At 40.6% G+C, this 21011-nt stretch overlaps 1 protein-coding gene across 9 annotated transcripts in view; it reads left to right on the top strand.

Moving 5' to 3' along the window:
- PDE4D (phosphodiesterase 4D) overlaps positions 1-21011 on the top strand; it is a 1572405-nt gene that overhangs the window by 1367654 nt on the left and 183740 nt on the right. For 6 of the 9 annotated variants that reach the window (XM_081524288.1, XM_081524289.1, XM_081524290.1 and 3 more), the window contains 2 exons: positions 7013-7086; positions 12618-12667. In XM_081524288.1, coding sequence (XP_081380414.1) covers positions 7013-7086; positions 12618-12667 — 124 coding nt within the window. Of the gene's footprint in view, positions 1-6707; positions 6833-7012; positions 7087-12617; positions 12668-17406; positions 17806-21011 lie in introns of those variants that run through there. The other 3 variants (XM_081524298.1, XM_081524299.1, XM_081524294.1) reach the window with 2 other exon arrangements.

The following is a 21011-nucleotide window of genomic DNA, read 5'->3' as shown; positions in this document are numbered from 1 at the left end:
AAGAGAATAAAATCTTAGGTTATGAGAGAAATTGGGAAGATGTGCAAGGTCATAGTCCACTTTGATGGAGAGAGCTGAACCTAAAGCATCAAGCATAGGCATAACCTTCAGCAAAGCTCCTCCGCTGCCCCTCCATATTCTATTCCCAAGTCTGTAACCCTGTCAGGGTTAGACATTCTTGCTGGTGTTCAATCTAAACACTTTCCCACTTCTAGTTTCTTACGTTTCCCCCTGTAAGTTCAGAATCTTTTTGCTCCCCAGGAAAATAACAGCTCTGAATATTTCATTGTTTTACATTTGAAATATTTTCCTTCCTGTACTTATGCTGAAATCTTTGGGTTTGCGTATTTCCTTAGAGTAAGTGTTGACAGGAATGATGTCATGTCACCTGATGCCACTTAGCAGCTGACCTTTTCCTCCCAAGGGTGAAGTCTCAGTTTGCCCAGAGATCTTGAGGGGCCAAGGAACACCAAAGAAGCACAACCCTGATGCAGTATAGGGAACCCTGCTTTGTAATCAGTTGCCTCTGGCCCCACCTGTTCCGTTATTCGTATCGCATCATGAGTGACTACCTTGTAAAATTCTTAGTCAATTAGAATCCTCCCCTGGAAGTGTGCAGTATTCAAAGAAGTGTAATCTTTAGTTCAACAAAGGACAGAAAATATCCAGATATTATCTTGTACCCCCCACCCTCACATCATTCAGATTGAGCGAGATATACTTGATTTAAAAGTACAGAGTAGGAACAGCCAAGTCATTTCACCTTTACTCTTACTGAAATTATAGCACCTAGGGTAATTTTAGGGAAAACGTGGTGGTTATTAACCCTGTAGAACACTACTATCCTGTGGTAATGGAACATTATTGATTTTTCAAAAAACGCCTCTCTATATCTTTTCCCTGTTTCACCCAGAAATAGCAATCCTGTGGTCTTGTCATTGAATTCAATAGGATCTCCTTGTTTCTTTCTCTAAGAAAGAAGAAAAGTATCAGATTTCAGTTGCTTCTACCTGTTGGGTTTTTTATCCTTCATTAAAATAAATTTCAGTAGCAAATGTTCTAAGAATCTAAATGCTTTTGGGGTTGAAATTATCAATATTCAACCTTCGCTAGCATACAAAAACAGCAAGTTCATATAGTTTAACCAAACATAACTTGGAAAGAGATTTTCTGCCAAAATGACCTTTTTATCTTGTAAATAATCACAATTTGGCTCCAGTATTTTTTCTGGAAACAAAACCAAGACAAAGAGTTCTTTCTCCCTCCTCAGCCCCTCCGCCCCACCCGATCTAAGGTCTGTGGCAACTCATGGTCTGTGTTTTATTGCCATCTAGTGGCTTAACGTGTATCCGGAATGAAAACATCCTCAAAGCTATTTATTTCTTGGTTGTTATTTTATCAAGCAGGAGTTTTTAACAGGACTGTCATTGCCATATCTTTTTTTTTTTTTTTAAGCAATCTCCTCTTTAAGTCTTTTCCAGAACTTATTAATATAGAAGTATACATTCCTTTTAAGCGAGTACGTTCAGATGTTTAACTTTTTAATGAAATGCACATTTGTCTGCCATTTTCAGGGAATCTTGTTGGTTAATAAATGTTGAGAAATACCTAAGAAAGGGGATTTCTCCTGTGGTTAAGACTCTTCCCTTCTCCTGCAGGGAACACAGGGAGCAGGGGTTAGGGAACAAAGATGTTTCATGCTGTGTGGTGCAGCCAAAGAAGAAAACCCCAAGAAAGTCTTAGATTAATGTGTGTAAATAACATTTGATCCCTCTTACAGGCCAATACACCCGTGCGCAAAAATTTCCATATCAGTGTTCTAATTATCTTTTCTAAAGTATTCTCCTCTTTCCCAATGTGTTTTGACCTTGAATCATTATGCTTTTGCTTGGAGGGGCAGAAGAAAAAGAAATGACCCTAATTTTGTAACCATTGAGCTGTTAATGTGGAGAAAAACCTCAGGGACCTTTTGGTTAGTAATCATTAAAGACTGAAGAAAACTATCAGCGTGTTAGAGCTCTGACTACAGCTCTTAAAGGGTTGAATTCAAGGGGCATGAGAGCTGCTCTGTAACAAAAGTGAACAATAATTAAACTCTAACTCAGGGGCTTGTGTGAAACTGTTTCTGGTTCTTCCCCTACAACCTGCAGTAGCAGATGCTTCACTCTTTGTGTCCTCCAATGCCAATGAGGAACAGAGAACTCTAACACAGTGACTTTGGGTTGTGTCACCCAGGATCACTGAACTTGGCCCCTTATAACATTTGATTGGCACTTCTATTTACACTTCCGCTGGTATCATAAATGTCATGGTGCAGAAGATAATAGTTAACGCTTAATATAACATTATAAAATGTTATTTGCCCTCAGTTCAGTTCAGTTCAGTTCAGTCTCTCAGTCATGTCCAACTCTGAGACCCTGTGGACTGCAGCACTCCAGGCTTTCCTGTCCATCACCAACTCCCAGAGTTTACTCAAACTCATGTCCATCGAGTTGGTGATGCCATCCAACCACCTCATCCTCTGTTGTCCCCTTCTCCTCCCACCTTCAATCTTTCCCAGCACCAGGATCTTTTCCAGTGAGTCAGTTCTTCACATCAGGTGGCCAAAGTATTGGAGCTTCAGCTTCAGCATCAGTCCTTCCAATGAATATTCAGGACTGATTTTCTTTAGGATGGACTGGTTGGATCTTGTTGCTGTCCAAGGGACTCTCAAGAGTCTTCTCCACCACCACAGTTCAAAAGCATCAGTTCTTCAGCACTCAGCATTCTTTATAGCCCAATTCTCACATCCATACATGACTACTGGAAAAACCATAGCTTTGACTAGACAGACTTTTGTTGGCAAAGTGACATCTCGGCTTTTTAATACACTGTCTAGATTGGTCATGGCTTTTCTTCCAAGGAGCAAGCACTTTAATTTCATGGCTGCAGTCACCATCTGCAGTGATTTTGGAGCCCCTCAAAATAAAGGCTGTCACTGTTTCCATTGTTTCCCCATCTATTTGCCATGAAGTGATGTGACCAGATGCCATGATCTTAGTTTTCTGAATGTTGAGTTTTAAGCCAACTTTTTCACTCTCCTCTTTCACTTTCATCAAGAGGCTCTTCAGCCATTAAAAAGAATACATTTGAATCAGTTCTAATGAGGTGGATGAAACCGGAGCCTATTATACAGAGTAAAGTAAGCCAGAAAGAAAGACACCAATACAGTATACTAACGCATATATATGGAATTTAGAAAGATGGTAACGATAACCCTATAATGTGAAACAGCAAAAGAGACACAGATGTATAGAACAGTTTTTTGGACTCTGTGGGAGGCGAGAGTGGGATGATTTGAGAGAATAGCATTGAATCATGTATATTATCATATGTGAAACAGATCGCCAGTTCAGGTTCGATGCATGAGACAGGGTGCTCAGGGCTGGTGCCAGTGGATGACCCTGAGGGATGGGATGGGGAGGGAGGTGGGAGGGGGGCTCAGGATGGGAAACACATATACACCCATGGCTGATTCATGTCAATGTATGGCAAAACCACTACAATATTGTAAAGTAAGTAGCCTCCAATTAAAATAAATTAATTTAAGAAAACAGATTAAAAAAAAAGAGGCTCTTTAGTTCTTGGCTTTCTGCCCTACTATCTGCCCTGCTATTTGCCCTACTACAAGAAAAATAATGTAATACTTGCACCCATGGGGAATGATATAGCTACCAGCTTATTTACTGTGGCAGTGTTTGTAAAAGTGAAATTTAGGAGACAATCTAGAAGTCAATGAGAGACATATATACACTACCGTGTATAATATAAATAGCTAGTGAGAAGCTGCTGTATAGCATAGGGAGCTCAGCTCATGTTCTATAACGACCTAGAGGGGTGGAATGGGGAGGTGGGAGGAGGCTGAACAAGGAGGGGTTATAGGTATACTTAGAGCTGATTCACCTTGTTTTACAGCAGAAACTAGCACAACATTGTAAAGCAATTATACTCTAATTAAAAAATAAATTAAAAATAAAGTCAGTGAGGAGAGGGGACAGGCAGCTGAATGGAGGAGAGGCTAAAAGGGAAATTTCTTTCTTCACTTTTTGTTTTGAAATATTTCATCCATATAAGAGAAATTATCTAATGACTTTCTAAAATATAAGGATAAAAATCAGCAGTTTAAGAAATAGAACAGTGCCAATATTTTAATGCCCTGAGTGTACCTCCCTGAGTCCATCTATCTGCCTCCTCTCAGAAATAATAATTTTGATTTTTATCTTTGTTATTGAGAAGGAGACAATTTACTTTTGTTTCAACTTTGTACCATGTGAAGATACAGATTATGCAAAAATAAATGCAAAATTTAAAAATTAATTTAAATTTAAAAAAACAGTAAAATTATTTAATTTAATATCTTTATTATAATGGAGGCAAAAACCTTTACACAGAAAAACAAGTGGAGTATGTCTTTTCATGAAGTAATGCTTGCTTTCAAGTGAGCATAGAACATGAATTACCCATGATACTATTTCTATTTGTCCAACTGTCAGATGCAGGGCACTTACTGTAATTTACTAAAAATGAAGTTCTCAGAATTCTGAAGTTAACATTTTGCCTAGAACAAGGATCAACCGGGGCGGGGGGTGGGGTGGGGAGTGTTAATAATCTTATTCAAAATGCTTTATTAGTGTATTTGATACTCAATTCTTATAGCATAAATTCAGCCTGCATGATTTAATGACAGTGGATCATTTGTCAGAATTCTTTCTTCATCATTCAAGATTTCATGCCTAATTGAAGACATCATGGTTTGATGTCAGCAGTTGGCTATTTGAATACTTCGTCATAGGCAGCATGACCTTTCGGCACTGTGAGTTGTCTGTATGTGATAATGAGCCAGATTTTTCCAGTGACTGAGTTAATCATGATTGGCACCTTAGGAAACATCATTAACTCCTAATGCCATAGGTCACTCCCTGTGTATGCTCAGTCATGTCCGACTCTGGGACCTCATGGACTGTAGTCCGCCAGGCTCCTCTGTCCATGGGATTTTCCCGGGAAGAATACTTCAGCAGGTTGCCATTTCCTCCTCCAGGGGATCTTCCGGACCCAGGGATCAAACTCTCATCTCCTAAATCTCCTTCATTGGCAGGCAGATTCTTTACTACTGAGCCACCTGGGAAGTCTCTGTCCCAGGGCATAAACAGTTTCCCAGTGACTTACAAGAATTAATGCCAGTTTCAAAAATATCTGAGATATTTTTGTCTTAAAATTTAGACTGACTTTAGTCTAGGTCAGTGCCAAATGACAAAATTCTGGAAACAGTTCTGGAACTCTTGGAGCAATTATAAAAAATTTGCCCCTCCCACCCCAACAGTGTATTGTCAGTGATAGGCGTTAAGTAAGTTTCCTACGCACACACCAAATCATTACATAGAATGTCGCCATAATGAGCTAATATTCACTGAGTGCCTTCTGTTTGCCAAGCATTGTTCTTGGCACCTAACCTGCCATGTCACTTCATTTTCACGGCAACCCTGTGAGGTAGATATTACTATGCCTGTGTGTGTGCTCAGTCACTTCAGTCATATCCGACTCTGCAATCCATGGACTGTATCCCATGAGGCTCCTCTGTCCGTGGAATTCTCCAGGCAAGAATACTGGAGTAATCCTCCTCCAGTGGATCTTCCTAGCCCAGGAATCAAACCCATATCTCCTGTGTTTCCTGCATTGCAGGCAAGTTCTTTACCCACTGAGCCACGTGGAAAGCCCAGACGTTGCTATAAAACCTGTTGGTTGCTCAGTCATGTCCGACTCTGCAATTCCATGGACTGTAGCCCTCCAGGCTCCTCTGCCCATGGAATTCTCCAGGCAGGAATATTGGAGTGGGTTGCCATTCCCTTCTCTAGGGGATCTTCCCGATCCAGGGATCGAACACAGGTCTCCTGCATTGCAGGCAGGCTCTTAACCATCTGAGCCATCAGGGAAGTCCAGATGTTACTATACTGGTTTACAGATGAGAAACTTAGGGTCAAAGAGATGATAGAATTTTATATGTTCACACATTGACTATGTAAGAGAGCCAGGCAATCTGGGTTGTTACGTGGTACCTAATAAGACATCTGAAATCTATGTTCTAGATAAACGTAACATGCTGGTTGTCACCCAGATGACTCATAATCTCACCTAATATAGACTCCACCCTGGGGAGACTTGTCCATTCTAGGAGAAAGTAAGGGGGTAGACGGAGATACAGTACTCTTGTCACTTCTCTCTCCTGGTCTTCAGATTCTTTTGCCACATTATAGTTTCACTATAAGTAGAAAAAGGAAGAGTTATTAGAGACAGTGGGACCTGTTGGTACGTGGATATGTTCGTGTCCATGTACTCATTTATTCAACAAATTTGGCTTGAGTATCTTCTGTGGGCCAGGCACTGTCCTCATCCAGGGCAGTCTCATTTTGCTTGAGACCTTATAGTTCATGATTCAGATAACCTTAATGAAGAAAAGAATCTCTGTTTACTCGAATAGCTATGTGGTAAAGGTGAGAAAACAGTTTAAAGTATACCTAGTTTGCTGACTTCAAGACTGTGGCGTTCTTGGTGAAGATATTGAGGATAATTTTGTTTTACATTTTTTACCTAAAGTGAGACTTTAATATTTTACATAATGCAATTTCAAATTTATATAAGATACAATAGCAGCCCTCTATGTATATTCCCAGGGATACTGTTTTACTGACTGGGCAATCTAGCGATACTGTGGAAACTGCTGCTAAAGTCACCATATCCATAGACAGTGTGGACTAATATCTGGAAAATCCCTAAGTCCGGCCTCTCTGGGTTTCAGGTAGATCCGTGTTACCTTCACCCAGGTGCTGGGAGACTCCTCAGTACTATAGAAAGCTACGTTGCAAGCAATGTTAAACTGTTAACTTAGCAAACTGTTTTTAAAAATCACCAAACCACTTCATATAGCATTAAAGAGGGCCTTATTTCAAGAAGTTTACGTAATGCTTTTTTCTTCTAGGTCTTGGCCAGCCTGAGAACTGTACGTAACAACTTTGCTGCATTGACTAATTTGCAAGACCGAGCACCTAGCAAGTAAGTTGTTCTTTTTACCCCCACTTTCCAGCCAACCTTTTAAATAGTGTTTTCTCAGTTTGATTGAACTCAAGGCAATATATTAGATTTCTCTGAATCATTGCCATGGTGTCTAACCATTTACACTAAGTCATATGAAGTCCTGTTAATGTTCTATAAATACTTTGTAGTGATGGTTCTCATATCAGAAATGAATCAGGATGACAAATAAATATGGTGATTCCATCTGTCAGAGATCACCTGGCAAGATCAGTCCTCTGCCTAGTCATTTACAGGCAGGGTAACTTTATAGTTTGGGCTTACTTCATAAATTAACCATTTACAAATAATGTCATCAAGACTTGAAGTTAACCCAAAAGCATCCTCTTAATTCTAGCACAGCCATTACTTGGGGAAGCCTCATATCACAGGTGTGTGTGTTTGTCTCTCGGTTTGTCCGACTCTTTGCAACTCTGTGGACGGCAGCCCTCCAGGCTCCTCTGTCCATGGGTTTCTCCAGGCAAGAATACTGGAGTGGGTTACCATTCCCTTCTCCAGGGGATCTTCCTGACCCAGGGATCGAACCTGGGTCTCCCACATTGCAGGCAGATTCTTTAGTGTCTGAGCCACCAGGGAAGGCTCATATCACAGGGAAGATCTCTAATTCTCCTGCTGTTACTGACTCAGATCAGCAGCAGCATGGAACAGTTAACAAAATTGGGATTTATGGGATGACAGGGGAAGGAAGTATTTGAAAGAGAGAAAGATGAGAAGGAAAATAATTATAACTCGGGGGTTCTAATAAAGATGGAAATAAAAAAAAAAGAAAATTAATTTTCCAAGATTAAATGGAAAACTGATTAATTATTCACATGCCGTTATTGTGATAATCTATTATGAATAATGAGGGCTTCCCAGGTGGCTCAGTGCCAAAGAATCCACCTGCCAAGCAGGAGACTTAGGTTCGATCCCTGGGTCTGGAAGATCCCCTGCAACCCACTCCAGTATTCTTGCCTGGGAAATCCCATGGACAAAGGACCCTGGTGGGCTACCGTCCATGGACACAATATAGTGACTAAACAACAACAACATTATGAATAATACAATATTATCATTAAAATATCAATTCTAAAGAATTTTCGAGGAAAAAAATTCCTTAAATCAATAGTAAGAGGACAGTGAATAAAAATGTATTTGAACTTATCTACGCATATAAAATTTTGTTGTAATTACTACTTCTTAAAGAACACACAGAAAAACAATCTAAACTTTCCATCCCATAATAGCAGAATCCACCTCCCAAATTGACATTTCCTGTGATTAAAAGAAGCTCTGGCCATTATGCCCATACTATCTGTGACAGAACAAGGTTTAAATTAAAAAATCAGTATAAATGCCACAATGCAAAAATTGGAATGGAATTCAGAAGCTTCAGTTGACTTTCATGTTTTGCAGGTAATGAAATTTTGCAGTCCTATTCCTTCAGCCTAAGCATTTCTCACCTCCCTCTTCCCCTCTTCATCCACTGGGCTAACTGTAAATCATTCTTTAGGTTACAACTTAAAATATAATTTCATCTGGGGCACTATCTCTGAGTAACACCCCACGTGCATCCACACCCACAGGACCCAACCTGGGTGGTGTGCCTGTCCATCACCTTCTGATTGCATTCTGTCCTTCACCCCTATTTTAGCACATTCCTCTCAGTATTCCAGTTGCCTGTTCTCTTGTCTGAATGCTGCTTAAGAATTTCAGGTACCAGAAAGCAGAGGTTGTATCTGGTTCATTTTTGAATTCCCAGTGCCTAGTGTAATACCCAGCACAGTTATTCTGCACGTGCTTGATGGCTGGAAATGAGAAACAGAAATCCAGCTTGGGAAACCTGAGGGTATGTTTCGAGCTGCCTGTTTATTACCAAACATGTCTTCCATGTTCAGTGGCCCCCTTGGTGCTTTTGGCATTTGGCAGCTCCCAAGTTCCATCACCTTCTCTTTGGAAAGTCCACAGCTCTGCAGGAGAAATGAAGTTACTGGTGTCCCTTCCAAACTTTTCAACCTCAATTTTTGTCCAGGAAATTGAGATTTTTGTCTTTGGAAAGTGAACAAGAAGCTGTGTAACTAATTCCTTTTACGCTTCCTTCAGCCTTGGTCATTTGAGTAGCAGCGTCTATACCTGTGGGCAGGCAGACAGTTGTTCAGCAGGCGTGACGGCATCAGGCTAGTCTTTCTGTCCCCAGAGAGATGATCTGAGGCTTCTTCTATATGAGACAAAGGTTTTCAACTGACTCACAGGGGCAAAACAGATTAAAATGGAAAAGAGCAGCTAAGAGGAGGGTAGAAAAACATAATTTATGCCTGAACTTGACCTGCCTTATAGTGCCCTGGGTGAAATCTAATTAAACAATATTGTTTGGTAGACTTGTTTTCCTGGGCTTCCCAGGGGGCTTAGTGGTAAGGAATCTGCCTGCAAATGCAAGAGACAGAGGAGATGTGGGTTCAGTCCCTGGGTTGGGAAGATCCCTGGAGTAGGACATGACAACCCACTCCAGTATTCTTTACTGGAAAATTCCATGGACAGAGGAGCCTGGCAGGCTGAAGTCCATATGGTAGCAAAGAGCCAGACATGACTGAACACACAGAGCACAAAGGTATTTTTGGTCTCTTTTTTGATTGGAACAGATTTGTACCTGCTTTATGGATTCAAACCCAATCAGCTGTCTTAGGTATCAGAATAGTAGGACTCAGTCTACACACAGATAAACTCTATTCTGTTCAGTGATAGCAAAATGGATATGGCAAAATGGTTCATCACATCATGACTTGAGGGAACCATAGTTTCCCCACTGGGTACTCACAATGCCCCTAGAACACTCCCAAGCCCACCCTTGGATTTTGTGGAAGGTATAGGCTAGGGGTTTCCCTGGTATCTCAGCTGGTAAAGAATCTGCCTGCAGTGCAGGAGATGCGGGTTCAATCCCTGGGTTGGGAAGATCCCCTGGAGAAGGGAATGGGTACCCACTCCAATATTCTTGCCTGGAGAATTCCATGGACAGAGGAGCCTGGCGGGCTACAATCCATTGGGTCATAAAGAGTCGGACACGACTGAGCGACTTTCACTGCACTAGTTTGCATAATCCACCATTTCTGAATCCTACAAGAAGTGAGTTTGGAAGGATACATCTGAAGCCCTGACCCCTGCAGGCCCTCACTTAGCTCACAGCTGACTTTTGTCAACTTGCTGCTAGTTCCTGTCCCCCTGCTCTTCCTTGCCCTTGAGATTTTCCATCTCAGAAGTGAGTTCTGGCTCATTCTTTGTTAAATGATTTATCACTGTAGCCGTGGATCAAATGATTAATATTTTCTGCTGTTGTTACTTGTTGAAATATCAAGTTCCCAAGTGCCGGTTGTAGGGTTGATATCAAAAGAAGATAATAAGGGACAAGCCCATGATTTGGTTTTCAAAACTATAGAAAAGTTTTAGAAAATATTTCTTTGATACCTTTTCCAGACAAAATCAATACTTTCTAAATTTTCACAGAGGAAGGACTAAAAAGGAGTAATCATTATATGTGCCTGTACTCAGTCGCTAAGTTGGGTCCAACTCTTTGGGACCCCATGGCGTGTAGCCCACCAGGCTCCTCTGTCCGTGGGATTTTCCAGGCAAGAATACTGCAGTGGGTTGCCATTTCCTTCTCCAGGGACCTTCCTGACTCGGATCAAACCTGCAACTCCTGCATCTCCTGCATTAGCAGGTGGATTCTTTACTGCTGAGCCACGAGGGAAGCCCAATCACTATATAAATGATTTGAATAATAAACTCTCAGCAAGTAGATGACTATTGGTATATAGACCAGAACTATTTCAAAGTAGCAGTTTTAAACATTAACCTTTCTTTTTAATTAAGCATTAATTAAGTTTCATAATAAAAACTAAAATGACTCAGAAGTAAACTTTGGTTCATTTTCAATCAAATGAATGCAAAATTTCAGTCCCAAACTGATATCAGTAAATTTAAGAGCAATGAAACAGAGTCAGATGCTAACTGGAACCCAGGCAGTGGGAATTTAAAAAGTACCAGATTGCTTTCGCCACGTACCTCCCAGCCCTGCTAAGAGATCATTCATCTCAGGAAGGCAGATTGGACCAAGGCTCTGCAGGAACCTGCCATCTGCAGGGGTTCCACAAAAGCTGCCTAAAAATAAGGCAACAGAGTAGAGAACGGGGCCCTGGAATTGCAAATCCCAGCTTTCTTAGTTTGAAGAAGCCATTTAAATTCCCAAAGCTTGTGTTTTCCTCATTGGTAAAATGGGAACAATGAAACTGTCTGCCTTAAGGTTTGTTGTAAGGATTAAATGAGATCATTCATCTAAAGTGCTCATTTAGCAAAATGTCAGACACACATTAAGCCCTTATTAAGGGTTAGCCACTACTAGAACTACCAAAACAACCCCCCAAAAGGAAAACAAACACTTTTGAGACATCTTTGAATGTATCTATTTTATAAAATGTTTTAAATATCACTATATTTTAAGAGCTTTCAATTGTAATAACTTCATTTTTTTTTTAATTGGAGAATAATTGCTTTACAATGATGTGTTGCTTTCTGCCATACAACATGGATCAGCCATAAGTATGTGTGTGTGTGTGTGTGTGTGTGTGTGTGTGTGTATCCCCTCTCTCTTTAGCCTTCCTGCCACACACCCCCACCCCTCTAGGCCATCATAGAGTGATGACACCTTTATAAAATTACATTTCAAGAAAATTAAGATTCCATAAGTGATATTTTCTTCAACATAACTGATTAAACACTGAATACATTGTACTGGGCTCTGCAGGGAATACAAATGAATCATATAGCATTTTTTTTTTACCCCAAAGGGTTTATAATCATCTTGTGAAACTTCACCAACATCTGAATAATTAGAGACTACAAAATAGGATTGACTTAAGTACCCTTATAGTGTTTCTAAAATCTCAATAACATCTATTTGGGCCAGTTGTTAATATACCTCTCTAACAAATGTATCAGAGATGTTTCTTAATATAAGAAAATAGGAAAAAGTTGAAGCAGCTTCTCTAAGTGTAATATAGTTTACAAGGAATCATTCACTTCTGATAATGCATAGGTAATCATGTCAAGTTGTGCAAAAATAAAAGTTTCGTAACATTGCATTAGAGAAACCAGTTGTAGACTCACTGCTTTTTCAATTTCAGAAAGTCACTGTTTGCTCTGTAAGCCCTGGCTTAATTGAATATGGTCAGTCAATAAAGACTTCCTCTTCTCTCATGTCTCTGTGACATTTACATCAGCTTTATTTACCTCAAAGTCTATCACAATGAAATTTAGCTTTCTTTTTTTTTTTTTTTGATCTGAACTATAGTATAAAGGGTGCATAGGAATCTGACTGGCTAGCATGAAAAAAATCTTCATTTGCTTATCCTAACTTAAAAATAATCCTTACATTTAAATGGCGTATTTGAAATGACTCAGAGAGTCCCGAAACCAACAAAATATCACATATTTACTGCTCTGTGTTTTTCTCTCTTTGTCAGAAGATCACCCATGTGCAACCAACCATCCATCAACAAAGCCACCCTAACAGGTAAGAAAGATCTGGGAGATTATTCTTTTTACGTCTAGGAAAAAAACCTATTTTCCAAGATTCCACCTAATTATTATAGTACCAGTTTTGTCTGCAGTTTTAAAGTATTTAAGAAATTAATTCTTTCCTCTTTATCGTATCATTTCTCTCATTGATCTCACAAGCTGTCCATTTTAATCTATTGGTAAAACTTAACTAATGTGCCTTTTTTTTTTTAAACCAGTTAAATTTGTACTCTTACTCAGTTGAGCGTTGCTCATTTATATCTTGAGAGGTAGCATTACCTTAGGAGAAGGCAATGGCACCCTACTCCAGTACTCTTGCCTAGAAAATCCCATGGACGGAGGAGCCTAGTAGGCTACAGTCCACGGGGTTGCTAAGAGTCGGATACGACTGAGTGACTTCACTTTCACTTTACCCTTTCATGCACTGGAGAAGGAAATGGCAGCCCACTCCAGTATTCTTGCCTGGAGAATCCCAGGGACGGCGGAGCCTGGTGGGCTGCTGTCTATGGGGTCACACAGAGTCGGACACGACTGAAGCGACTTAGCAGCAGCAGCAGCAGCAGCAGCAGCATTACCTTAAAAGTGTTGACCATGTTGTTTCTGAGCTTGTGTTATCATCATATTGTTAATATATGCTAGTTTGGTTTAATGAAAGTCAAAACATAAATAAAAGTTACCTTCTTGTTTAATCAATACACCAGTTGTGTGTAGGAAGGAACACCATTCCAATACTCCCACTTTGGACCCATAGAGTAGAGATTAAATTCAGTTTGGGAGAGGAGAGAAGAAGTAATTATATAATAGCTGAAAGTTCAATGAGATCAAAAGAACAGATGTTTGGGGAAGAGAAGTGGATGGAAGGATGAAGGGTGTAAAGGACAGAAGAATAAAATTACTTCAATTCCTATTAGTCTATTTTAGACATGGGGCTTGACCTCAGCTGAGCCAAAAACAGAGCAAATGATCTCATTTTGCTGAATCTGAAACCACACTTGAACTCATTTAACCATTTCTTGAAACTCCAATTGATTCATTAAAATAATTGCCTGGAGAAGAAAACCTATGCTTTCTAAAATTATTACCAGAAGACAATTAACATACTCTCCAAACTAGACCCACACTTCACTTGATTCAAGCGTCTTCCTTGGACTCCAGCTCATAACATGCAGAGGAGCTCATTATTACATTATTAGTGACTGTACTTTGCTTGAAAGTTAACTTCATCTTGTCCAATCAGGACCTTTCAATTGGGCTCATTTGTGATCACCACGTCAAAGTGATTCTGGAGTAGTTGTTAATGTTGTTCTTTCCTGAATGTCTTTCAAGTAGACTTGCGTTCCATTGACTATTACATTATTGGTTGTCTTTACCATGTTTATCTTTCAAGATCTTATTGGTGATGATTTTCAGCTGGCATTTCATAGTCTATGTCTGGTTTACCTGTTTTCTTCTTGCCATTGGTCAAGAGATGAACAATGATTGAAATTCCTATACATTAAAGTAAGTTCTTTGAGTAAGAAATTTCTTCTTCAGAGACCACAATATAAGAGAGCCCAAATGTACCTGGCGCGTCTAATGAGAGACACCACATGGAACCTGGTCCCCAGCCTTGCTTCCAGCACTAGACCTGAGCCCCCTTCACCTTTGCAATAAGCGAGACGGCTGACATCACAGTTTGTACAGAACTCAGTGCTAATAGGTCCCTGAAAGCTCCTGTAGCTTGAGGTTCCATATGAGCCAGCCCCACAGAGCATCCTCCCAGAAGAGCAGCTGCGGGTACCAGTGGAAGCTATTGTGTCCACCAAGAGGTGGTGGGTGCTGCATGGTCAGGGCAGCTGACTGACCATCAAGGCAGGCATCTGGCACTGATTAAAAAGAGAGTAGTCCACTCAGAAGGCACAGAAGTGGTCTTAAATACATGTGAGAGGCCCCATAGAAGCTCCCAAATGTTTTCACTTAGTGCTAAAGTCTGGAGCAATACCAGAGGGAACTGTGGGTCATGGATATCTGGGTATCAAGGTTAATATGGGCTCATTTGTACCCACATGATCTTGATCTGGGGCTGTGGGCTATAGAAATACCTACAAAAGGAGACTAATTAACTGTCATTAAGTATTAACTGTCGTTCAGTGCTTCATACAGCTGTATTCATCACAAAGCATAACAAGAAATTAACTGGCTAGCAAATGGAAGCGTTTTTCCTTGCCCAAGCATAGCAAACTAAGGTGAAAAAGTTGAATGAGGGGGTGGAAGACTGAGGGCAACAGCAAGGGATGTTCTCCTCTCTGAGCTCATTCTGAAAAAGTGGGCCCTTAAAAACATAAATTGTGAGGCTTCGCTAGAAGACAAGACACAGGGGGGAGGTGGTGCTTGTGAGTTTCCTCCCTCATGGCATGGGACCTGACTACAAGTTCACCCCCTGGCGGCAGTGAAGGAGAGTGTTAAACAGTCAGTGCGGCAACCTTGAAGGTGAACTTGGCCTTCTTAAAAATTATTCATGGGTTCTAGAGGAACAGTGTAGTACTCTATACAGTTAAGTTCATGGTTGATCCAAAAGGCCATGTTGGTGCACAGAACCCCTGGAGAGCACCTCCATAGAACATCACCGATGGGGCACTCTTGGAATTGTATGTGATTTCGTAAGGGAGGAAGGGGCTTCTCTGCATGTCCAGAATCCAAGTCATATTCTATCATGATAGCTGTGTGGCTCTGGGCAGGTTATGTACCCTTTTTCTGCCTGTTTTCCCGTTTACAAAACAATGATTGTATTTTATATAGTTGTTGCTAAATAAATGAGTTCATGTGTGCAATGCTCTCAGCATAAAATAATCACTCAATACATCATTTTCTTTTCTTGTTTTTATTTGGTTTTTGTGTCTAGGATTCATTCTATATGAACTAGGGGATATGGAAAGAAAATTAAGTCTCCATAAATCAACTTCTTGAGTTTTAAAAAAGTATTAAGAACTTTAACTCTCTCTATATGACACATTGTACCTTCTAAAACTTTCTCACATAGAACTAAAAACACTCATTTCCCCCATGGAGGTTATTCCATTTTACATGAGTTGGGAAAGTTTGATTTTATATCATTAGGGCTTAAGTGTGTTAGTCACCAGATTTTATTGCTCTACATAATAGGTGAATACATAGCTCTATATCATTGTAACAATGAGAAAAACTGAAATTTCCAAATGTTCATTTAGAAAAGAGCCTTCCTACTGAAGAGCTATTTGTTCTTTAGCGTGGTATAACAGAAAGATGGTGTGTGGCTTTTTGGGCCTGAGTGTAAACCTTGTCTCTCTCATTAGTTTTATTCCCTCACTGAAAGAATGGAGATAGGAGTTCCTAATTTATGGTGCTGTTACAGAAATTCAAGGAGATAAGTTAGATGAGGAACAGAAGCCTGTCATGAGTAATTCACCAAGTTTTCTTCCCACATCCCTACTCTGTGCCTGATATTTTTTTGTTCTTGATCCTAAAGCTAATTTAAAAACTGGTAGTGTAGAGAAGGACACTGATGATGTTTCAGCTTTACTTGTGTGTTTAATTTGTGATTTTGTTTGCAAACGGTAGTGATAGCACATCTTTAGGAATCCCTCTACTTAATGCAGGGCTCCCAGGTGTCTTGATGGTAAAGAATCTGTCTGCAATGCAGGAGACCTGAGTTCCATCCCTGGGTTGGAAGGTGCCTTGGGGGAGGAAATGGCCACCCACTCCAGTATTCTTGCCTGGAAACTCCCATGGACAGAGCAACCTGGTAGACTACAGTCTATAAATAAGGTCGCAAAGAGTAGGACATGACAGAGTGAGCACACATACACATACTTAGCGCTAGGCTCAGGCGCACAGGTCCGTAGCTGAGAGTACAGGTCCGTAGCTGAGTGTGAGGAGCAGAACTAAAGAGTGTGCTGAAACGTGAGAGGGCAGCAGAGAGTCAGGGCTGCCCAAGCTATGCCTGCCTTGTGACACTGAGCCCTGGTTTGGGTATAGAGCCTTGTGTTTGGGGACACAGTTAGTTCTTTTGAGCATTTCATTTTCAAACGAAGCTTCAAGAAAAATGTTCTGTGGCTATCTCTTGAGACCCTGTCACGTCTTGACAATATCACTTTACAATGTTTGTAATTTCCATATTTTCTGTCCCTTTGTTAGTCACTCAGTTGTGTCAGACTCTTTGCGACTCCATGGACTGTAGCCCACCAGGCTCCTCTGTCCATGGAATTCTCCAGGCAAGAATACTGGAGTGGGTTGCCTTGCTCGCATCCAGGGGATCTTCCTGAGGGATCTAACCTGGGTCTCCTGCATTGCTGGCAGATTCTTTACCTTCTGAGCCACCAGGGAAGCTTTTTTAGTCATATTTAAATTGAGGATCTTCATGGTGAGAATGTAACTAAGAGAAAATGCATTTAAAGTTCTCTATTTTAAAAATGAGAAAATTGAGTCCTAGTAAGAAAAAAATGCCAGAGGCAGAAATGAGAATAAATGCAAGACCCCTTTTCCCCAAGTTATATCCTTATAAAATTATCAGTGAAATTAGGGTAGCCTTCTGACCCCACCATGAAGTGTATGTTTTAGAGAAAGTAAAAGAAATCTTAAAGGATATTGACTTCTGGGTAATAGATATATTATTGTTTTGTTTTCTTTTGTATATGGACTCAAAAATTAAAATTATACTGTCCCAATTTCTCACTGAACGGGTCTTTGTATTTAGAGCTGTTTTTATTATTTTCACAGATTATATCCTAGAGGCCTTCAGATAAATCAAGGCTGGCCGACTAAGGAGAAAATACAAGTTCTTCTATCGAAGCAATAAAACTAGCAATAAAACAATTACCTACCATTTACCTGTAGAGGGAGACACATAACTCAGGGACAAGCATAAAATAATACAAAAGTAGTTTTAGTCCAAAATTTTGGTATATCTCCATTCATATTTTTTACCCTGAATATCCATAACTCCTTTTTTAAAAGTGCATTTTCTATAGAATTAATCAGTTGTTAAGCAGAGAATTTAAAAAGTAAACTATCCAAATACACTAGTCAAAACACAATGAGAAGACACTTAATTTTGTTTGTTTAGTGTTCTTCTAAAGCACAAAGCAATTTCTAAAATCCATTGAAGAAAAAAGAAAAGACTTTTAACTGGAACAATTATTTTGCTATTATCTGGACTAATCATTTAACACTGTGCTTGCTAAAGAAAGAAAACTAAACAACTATTTTATGGTGACAGTACTAGTGACTTATATGTAGGTTTGGCTTTTAAATCTGTGTGTATATAATAAAAACAAATAGTGTATGTGATGTAAAAAAGATACACATATATCTTTTTATATTATAAGCGTGCTAAGTCAATTCCATTGTATCCGACTCTTTGCGACCCCATGGACGATAGCCTTGACGTAGTCCTTTTCCTATTTGGAACCAGTCTGTTGTTCCATGTCCAGTTCTAACTGTTGTTTCCTGACCTGCATACATGTTTCTCAAGAGACAGGTCAGATGGTCTGGTATGCCCATCTCTTTCAGAATTTTCTACAGTTTATTGTCATCCACACAGTCAAAGGCTTTGGCATAGTCAATAAAGCAGAAATAGATGTTTTTCTTGGAGAAGGAAATGGCAACCCACTCCAGTATTCTTGCCTGGAGAATCCTAGGGACAATGGAGCCTGGTGGGCTGCTGTCTATGGGGTCGCACAGAGTCAGACACGACTGAAGCGACTTAGCAGCCGCAGCAGCAGATGTTTTTCTGGAACCCTCTTGCTTTTTCAATGATCCAGCGGATGTTGGCAATTTGATCTCTGGTTCCTCTGCCTTTTCGAAAACCAGCTTGAACATCTGGAAGTTCACTGTTCATGTATTGCTGAAGCCTGGCTTGGAGAATTTTGAGCATTACTTTCCTAGCGTGTGAGATGAGTGCAACTGTGCGGTAGTTTGAGCATTCTTTGGCATTGCCTTTCTTTGGGATTGGAATGAAAACTGACTTTTTCCAGTCCTGTGGCCACTGCTGAGTTTTCCAGATTTGCTGGCATATCGAGTGCAACACTTTCACAGCATCATCTTTGAGGATTTGAAATAGCTCAACTGGAATTCCATCACCTCCACTAGCTTTGTTCATAGTGATGCTTTCTAAGGCCCACTTGACTTCACATTCCAGGATGTCTGGCTCTAGGTGAGTGATCATACCATCGTGATTATCTGGGTCGTGAAGATCTTTTTTGTGCAGTTCTTCTGTGTATTCTTGCCACCTCTTCTTAATATCTTCTGCTTCTGTTAGGTCCATACCATTTCTGTCCTTTATCAAGCCCATCATTGCATGAAATGTTCCCTTAGTATCTCTAATTTTCTTAAAGAGAGATCTAGTCTTTCCCATTCTGTTGTTTCCCTCTATTTCTTTGCATTGGTCGCTGAGGAAGGCTTTCTTATCTCTCCTTGCTATTCTTTGGAACTCTGCATTCAGATGCTTATATCTTTCCTTTTCTCCTTTGCTTTTCACTTCTCTTCTTTCCCCAGCTATTTGTAAGGCCTCCTCAGACAACCATTTTGCTTTTTTGCATTTCTTTTCCATGGGGATGGTCTTGATCCCTGTCTCCTGTACAATGTCACAAACCTCTGTCCATAGTTCATCAGGCACTCTGTCTATTAGATCTAGTCCCTTAAATCTATTTGTCACTTCCACTGTATAATCATAAGGGATTTGATTTAGGTCATACCTGAATGGACTAGCGATTTTCCCTACTGTCTTCAATTTAAGTCTGAATTTGGCAATAAGGAGTTCATGATCTGAGCCACAGTCTGCTCCCGGTCTTGTTTTTGCTGACTGTAAAGAGCTTCTCCATCTTTGGCTGCAAAGAATATAATCAGTCTGATTTCGGTGTTGACCATCTAGTGATGTCCATGTGTAGAGTCTTCTCTTCTGTTGTTGGAAGAGGGTGTTTGCTGTGACCAGTGCGTTCTCTTGGCAAAACTCTATTAGCCTTTGCCCTGCTTCATGCTGTACTCCAAGGCCAAATTTGATTCCAAGCTGGAATCAAGATTGCCGGGAGAAATATCAATAACCTCAGATATGCAGATGACACCACCCTTATGGCAGAAAGTGAAGAAGAACTAAAGAGCCTCTTGATGAAAGTGAAAGAGGAGAGTGAAAAAGTTGGCTTAAAGCTCAACGTTCAGAAAACTAAGATCATGGCATCTGGTCCCATCACTTCATGGGAAATAGATGGGGAAACAGTGGAAACAGTGTCAAACTTTATTTTGGGGGGCTCCAAAATCACTGCTGATGGTAATTGCAGCCACGAAATTAAAAGACGCTTACTCCTTGGAAGGAAGGTTATGACCAACCTAGATAGCACATTGAAAAGCAGAGACATTTCTTTGCCAACCAAAGTCCGTCTAGTCAAGGCTATGGTTTTTCCAGTAGTCATGTATGGATGTGAAATTTGGACGATGAAGAAAGCTGAGTGCTGAAGAATTGATGCTTTTGAACTGTGGTGTTGGAGAAGCTCTTGAGAGTCCCTTGGACTGCAAGGAGATCCAACCAGTCCATCCTAAAGGAGATCAGTCCCAGGTGTTCATTGGAAGGACTGATGTTGAAGCTGAAACTCCAATACTTTGGCCACCTCATGTGAAGAGTTGACTCATTGGAAAAGACCCTGATGCTGGGAAGGATTGGGGGCAGGAGGAGAAGGGGACGACAGAGGATGAGATGGTTGAATGGCATTACTGACTCGATAGACATGGGTTTGGGTAAACTCCAGGAGTTGGTGATGGACAGGGAGGCCTGGTGTGCTGCAATTCATGGGGTTGCAAAGAGTCGGACACGACTGAGCGACTGAACTGAACTGAACTGAACTGGACTATAGCCCCCTAAGCTCCTCTCTCTGTTGGATTCTCCAGGCAAGAATACTGGAGTGGGTTGCCATGCCCTCCTCCGAGGGGTCTTCCTGACCCAGGGTTAGAACCCGTGTCTCTTATGTGTCCTGCATTGGCAGGGGGGATTCTTTACCACTAGTGCCACTGTGTGTGTATATATAAAATAGATAGTAGTTGGAAGTAGAAGCCACTGAAGAAGGGGAAGAGACCTTGGTGAGAGAGATATATAAGGCCTGAGGGGACACTGAACTAAAAACATGCCTTTAGACAGCATGGGTGGGGGGGATGAAGACCCAGCTATTGCCATGGTCTCACTCTCCTCATCAGCCACTGGCAGGAACTGGCTTCATCATGCAGCTCTTTTTTCCCTTTCTTTTAATAAGAGCAAACATAGTGGCAACACTTTAATGACTACAGAGAACAAGTGCACAGTAAGCTTTCTTAGGAACGTGATTGAGGGATGCTGAGAA

Source organism: Giraffa tippelskirchi, chromosome 8, assembly GCF_054371585.1.
Source record: "Giraffa tippelskirchi isolate mGirTip1 chromosome 8, T2T-mGirTip1v1.2.pri, whole genome shotgun sequence".
Classification (NCBI taxonomy): Eukaryota; Metazoa; Chordata; class Mammalia; order Artiodactyla; family Giraffidae; genus Giraffa; species Giraffa tippelskirchi.
The sequence above is the reverse complement of the archived record's forward strand: the minus strand, read 5'-3'. Positions and strand labels throughout refer to the sequence as shown.